The following is a 5,536-nucleotide window of genomic DNA, read 5'->3' on the forward strand; positions in this document are numbered from 1 at the left end:
GTTCATTATGTGCAATAAAAACCTTCTTCCATTCTCTACCAGATGCCTCTCGGCCCTTCCCAATACTCACAGTGAACCGTTATGCAATCTGTCACCGCTTTTGACATTAAAAGCTACCATCTTATTGTTTGCCCCCTTTCATTTACTAAGGTTTCCATTGAATCACAGTAGTACAAAGAGTTTTAACCTAAATAAAATCCCCTTAATGTTAGAATTGGAATGCTTCCATAATCTACCAGAAACGTGCTGCAGAAAGCCTCTTCTTCCATACTCTCACTGTATTTCTCCATGCTTCCATAACAACACCTTGAAATTTGGGTATTCCTTTTTTTATGCTAAGATTATGTTACATAATCTCACTGTATTTCTCCATGGTTGGTTATGGAAGTTTTCAGAAATGCTAAAAGGAATTTTAGTTTTAGTTAGACACGAATGAAAGTAGAAAAATGAAACAATCTCTTTCAAAAGACACCGACAATTCGGTATATTGATTACATCTAATAGATCCAAAATGCCATTGTTCACTATATGAATAATGTATTTATGTAAGCATTGAAGAATTTGCTGCATGTTTTTCAAACCATAAATAGGAATGAAAAATATTTGTAAACCAAAATTATTCATTGAGATCAACGGCAATTTTCAGCTATGCAAAGATTGTCGTAAAAGCTAATCTTGAAAACCCTTATAAATTAATCAACTGTCAATAAAGATTAGCCAGTGTTAGACATTCACAAAAGCTAATGTTGCAGATACAAATACATTTTCTCCACTCTTAAAAACCCAATAACCAGTTGCCAAAAATCTCATAAAGTTTCTTCGGCTGTTAAGAACTTCCTCCTTTATCAGGATGTAAAGGAAATAATTGCAAAGTTGCTAATTCGGAAACATCTGTTGGTGAATTCCTCTGAAACCGTCCACTCTCTTCTTCTTCCTGCATACGCATGAACGTGAGTTAACATATATGAAATTTTATAAGGCAATGATTTTTTCTACAAACTCTTAAATGTATCGGAACAAGGAATTATAATCCTTACCTTTAAAAATATTTCGTTATAATCCTTACCTTTAAAAATATTTCGTTAGCTTCCTTTGGTCCGAATACAGATGATTTAGTAGTACCATAGATTGGAGTACGTTTGGAAGCTGAAAAATATATGCCTATCATTAGGATTGTATAGAAAAGGAGAAAAAAAAACTAAACAGATTACATTTGAGATAACGTGTAAAGCCATTACTTTCTTTCCAAATTTATAATAGTCTGTACATATTGCCCAAGTAATTAAAAAAAAACACATACTACAAAGCTTGTTTCGATTATTTGCATTTTGAAACCAATAGAAAACATTTCTTTGTTCCACTCTGCCATATTGTTGTAGCACAGCAGTAATCTGAGCTATCCGTTCCCTTCTTGTGTTTTTGGTTACAGTAGCAAATATGGACTCTAATATCCGCCTTTGTTCTAAATTTGGCTTCCATCTTTTGGGCAGGTGTCCATTTCTTGTGCTCTCCACTACATTCCAGGAACAAACCCATTTAGGCACTATAGTAGAAAGAAGTATAGAGGGAAAACACAAAATGATAAAAAGACGGTGATTGTAATGTCAAAAATGGGAAAAAACTGATTTCAAAAATGAAAGGCTCATTCACTTACCCATAGACTTGCCTTGATCCATTTAAATCTTTTTTTACTATCGCAAACCTGCAATACAAAATTTCTGAACTTGCTCTCTGATCTTAGCTCACAAGATTGCACTTCTAGACCTCTCAAACAAGTGAAGGGATTGCCAAAGAGGAGGAGAGATTGAAGAAAATGGATCTATGGAACAAATTAAATAGATCAAATTAAATAGATCAAAGATCTTAGCTCACAAGATTGCACCTTCTAGACCACTCAAACAAGTGAAGGGATTGCCAAAGAGGAGGAGAGATTGAAGAAAATTGATCTATGGAACAAATTAAATAGGTGAATGGATAAATGGAAATTTTCAAAGTCGGTGACCTAATCCATCCAATAGTTAATTAGGATCTAATCCATCTAATAGTTAATTAAGACACTAAGACAAATATGGTTTAATTTTAAAGGTGAATCCATAATTTCAATTTCCAAAGAATTGTTTCTATAATGTTCCAATAAACTTCACCTCTCATCTAACCGTTATTAGGATAGATTAGAGAAATATTTTTTATTAATTTTGTATTATTATAAATGAAAGAGGGTAATTTAGATTTCCAAAGAGTTGTTTCTATAGTTTTTCAGTAAACTTTTGTCCCGCAGTAAATAAGTGATCTATGATTATACAGGGTAAGTAAGGGAAATATAGAAGTTGTTTATGTAGTTCTCCACTAAATTTATGTGGCATGATAAACAAGTGATATGATGATTATATATGAGGAATGTAAACTTTTTTCTATAATTTTCCACTCAAATTATACCCATGGTAAATAAGTGATCTCATGGTTATATACGCTAGGTAACGAAAATATTATTTATTTACTTTTAATTTTATTTTAGAAAATAATCCAAATTTTGGATTTTCAATAAGGTGTTTCTATAATTTTTCACTAAACTAATCTCACATGATCTCATGGTTATATAAGACAAGGATGAGAAATATTATTTATTTTTTAAATTTTATTTTAAATAAAAAACATAAATTCCATTTTTAAAGAACTCTTTCTATAATGTTGTAACAAACTTATGGTGGTGGTAAATAAATGACCTAATGATTATGTATCTAAGAGAAAAATCATTGTATTTTAAAGGAGAATGGCAAATAAATGATCCAATGAATAGACACAATAGATAGGGAAAAAAAATATTTTTTGGAAGAAAATGGATCATTTCTTTTTTAAATAATTGTTTATGTTATTGAAAGATGTTTTCCCTTAATCAAAAACAAATAAATGATGTAATAATTATATAAATAAAAAAAGAAAATATTATTTTATTTTTATGTTTTATTTTTTATTTTTTAAATAATAGTTTTAATATTTTAAATATGTCTATAATTTTTTAATAAATTATAAACAAAAAAATAATATAATATTTCAAAATATAATTATTAAATATATAATTAATAATAATGAAGATCTCCATCTGTATATTTTTCAACTTGGATTCAAGAATGAAATGATGATTTTTGTGTAATAGCAACATTGGATTCAAGAATGAAATGGTGATTTTTGTGTAACAGGAACAGTATTATATTTATTAATACAAAAGGTAGGGAGCGAGAGTAGGAACAGGGGAGGAGCTAGGGTTTCAAGAGATGCAGAGGATTTTGAAGAGGGGGATGGTTTCTATAAACAAGATATGGTTGGAAAGTTGGTATTTAGCCTAATCTAGTGGTTCTACACTTTTTTCTAGATTTTACTATCCTTTTTTGCTAAGAGACTTTGAAGTCAAATCTTCATTTTTTTCTTCCAAGGTCCTATGCTCTACACAAATTTGTCACTTGTTTTTCTAGATTTTGCATCAATTTTTTAAAGAGCTCATTTACATTTATTTATTGATTTTGTTAGTTGACAACTTTAAAAGTTGCAAAATGGTTGATTTTTCTTTTCAAGGGATAGTATTTCATCTTTCAAATCCTCATACTACCCTAACCCTTACCTAATTTGAAAACCACATTCCAGTGGAGAAACTTACACTCCAAAATTATCATAGCTAGAAAGTTGATATGTCCAAACTACTTTAGTGTATGATTCTATGGCCCTGTTTGGATGAGAACCAACTAGATATTACCTGAGTATTTGAGAGATTACAATATAGGAACCAGATGCATACAACTATGGGTTTGAGTGAACTGCATGTTTTAGATGGTTTCCTATTTCATCTCAATTCAATGAAACACTCCTTAGATTATGTGGGTAAAATTTGAGGAGATTTTTGGGGTACTAATGAGTTACATGCACTTAAACTTGATTCACTTTTGACATCTTTGATACCTAATTCCTAATCCATTCCTAATCCTCCATTAAGAAAATTACTTGGTAAATTCAAATTCGTCAAATCACTTTAACAATGTAATGGAAAGGAAAAGATTAACAAAGAGTGTATCCTTCTAATTATGTATAAGCTTTGAGGACCCTTGTAGGTTTTTTATTCTACATTTTCTTCCACCACAAATGCTTTGGGTGTAGCCTTCACTCATCTAGGTTGTTTTAAGGTTTTTTGTGAAACCGTGACAAGAGAATAAGCTAAGATGACTCAGCTTGATTTTATTTTTATTTCTATATCTTAGTCTTTGGTTGTGCATTCATCTACAATGAAATGGAAGAATAAAGAGAAGCACAAATATTTTTAGTCTAATCAGCCAACTACAAAATCTGCATAGGATTCATCAGATTCTTCTTCCTCCTCCAAGATAATAAGCATTCCTGTTATGGAAAGAAGATATATGGTTTGAATCATCTTCTACAAAGAACAATATTTAGCCACCATCATCCGGTTCATCCTCTTCTACAATTTTTGGATTTGCACATTTTGGGTCAACTTCTATGGCATATGGTGAAGATAAGAAGAAAGGCCATGCTCTCTTTGCATCGACACATCTTCAGTCTAGTAGGTTTCTTATTGGTTTAGGAGCCTCTCATCATATGGCATCATCCTTGGGTATGTTCTCTTCTTTTGAGAATTATACTTTACCACACATTTGGATGGGTAATAACACTTACATGAGTATTACTAGGAGAGGGTCTATAGAGGTTGATGATGGGACACTCAATGATGTCCTTTTTGTCCCTTCATTATCTTGCAACATCCTTTCCATATACCAAATTACTCACAATGGGATAAGCAACACAATAGATTCCACCCCAAATTTAGTGCTCATCGGAGATCTACATAGTAGAGAGCTTATTTAACTTGGCAATGTTGATCATGCATCTCACTTATATGAACTCTCTCATTTTTCTCCTTAGGAGATTTCACTTCTAGATCGAATGGTCCTCACTCTCAGTCATGTCAAGCAGATCAACTATGTGAGAGAGGTTTGGTCACTTGAACCTATGTGTTATTCACACATCCTCCTTAGTTCCTCAAACTTGTGTTGAGCCTCCTCCTCCATCACCTCTTGCTTCTTCAGAGATGAACTCAATTTAGCAGAATGATAATTCCCTTCCAATTTCATCATTACGGGTTGAGTACCTGCCAGATATTATAGAGTTATTTGTTACATCACACACTACAAATATTGAGGACATGTTTGAGGGTATTCTATTCCTTGTTGATCATAGATTCATCATTATTGTCATCTCATCTTCAATGCGTTCTAGGTTGTTCATCACTTATCTTCATAGTTGTTTAGATTTGTTTCAATTTATTTATCATATCTATAACTATAATGTCCCCATCCAATCCCTAAACCCAAGCAAGAAAAAAGAGCCATTTATAGTCCCGGTGTGGCAGGCCTAGGATACCTTCAAGTTAGTTAGTATCAGAAACAATGATTGTATAGAGAAAGAATAGTAAAATAAGGAATACTTACTAGTCTACATGAAGTAGTTTTAATATGTAGCAAATAGTCATGTT

At 31.8% G+C, this 5,536-nt stretch overlaps 1 protein-coding gene across 3 annotated transcripts; it reads right to left on the reverse strand.

The window, feature by feature from the left end:
- Positions 1-692: 692 nt before the first annotated feature.
- LOC131033621 (WUSCHEL-related homeobox 6-like) lies at positions 693-1,903 on the reverse strand. 3 transcript variants are annotated; one of them, XR_009371890.1, is made up of 4 exons: positions 1,655-1,903; positions 1,301-1,513; positions 1,038-1,146; positions 693-934 (listed from the first exon to the last, which is right to left on the reverse strand). XR_009371890.1 is itself a non-coding variant. In XM_059217959.1 (4 exons), exons 1-4 carry the CDS (start codon positions 1,674-1,676, stop codon positions 827-829), a joined length of 423 nt encoding a protein of 140 aa, XP_059073942.1. In that variant the 5' UTR covers positions 1,677-1,903; the 3' UTR covers positions 693-826. The 3 variants fall into 3 exon arrangements, 2 of the variants coding, with proteins under 2 accessions (XP_059073942.1, XP_059073943.1); XM_059217959.1 differs by having other exon boundaries at positions 1,067-1,146; XM_059217960.1 differs by lacking the exon at positions 1,038-1,146.
- Positions 1,904-5,536: the final 3,633 nt, after the last annotated feature.

Source organism: Cryptomeria japonica, chromosome 3 (genome assembly GCF_030272615.1).
Source record: "Cryptomeria japonica chromosome 3, Sugi_1.0, whole genome shotgun sequence".
NCBI lineage: Eukaryota > Viridiplantae > Streptophyta > Pinopsida > Cupressales > Cupressaceae > Cryptomeria > Cryptomeria japonica.

What these genes read in the sequence shown, in the direction of transcription:
- LOC131033621 (XM_059217959.1), bottom strand. Translation starts at nt 1,676, where the DNA reads ATGGATCAAGGCAAGTCTATGG. An exon ending in TAATCGAAACAAGCTTTGTA is followed by an intron (nt 1,147 to 1,300) that starts GTATGTGTTTTT and finishes TATATTTTTCAG; the next exon opens with CTTCCAAACGTACTCCAATC. An exon ending in CTAACGAAATATTTTTAAAG is followed by an intron (nt 935 to 1,066) that starts GTAAGGATTATA and finishes ATGCGTATGCAG; the next exon opens with GAAGAAGAAGAGAGTGGACG.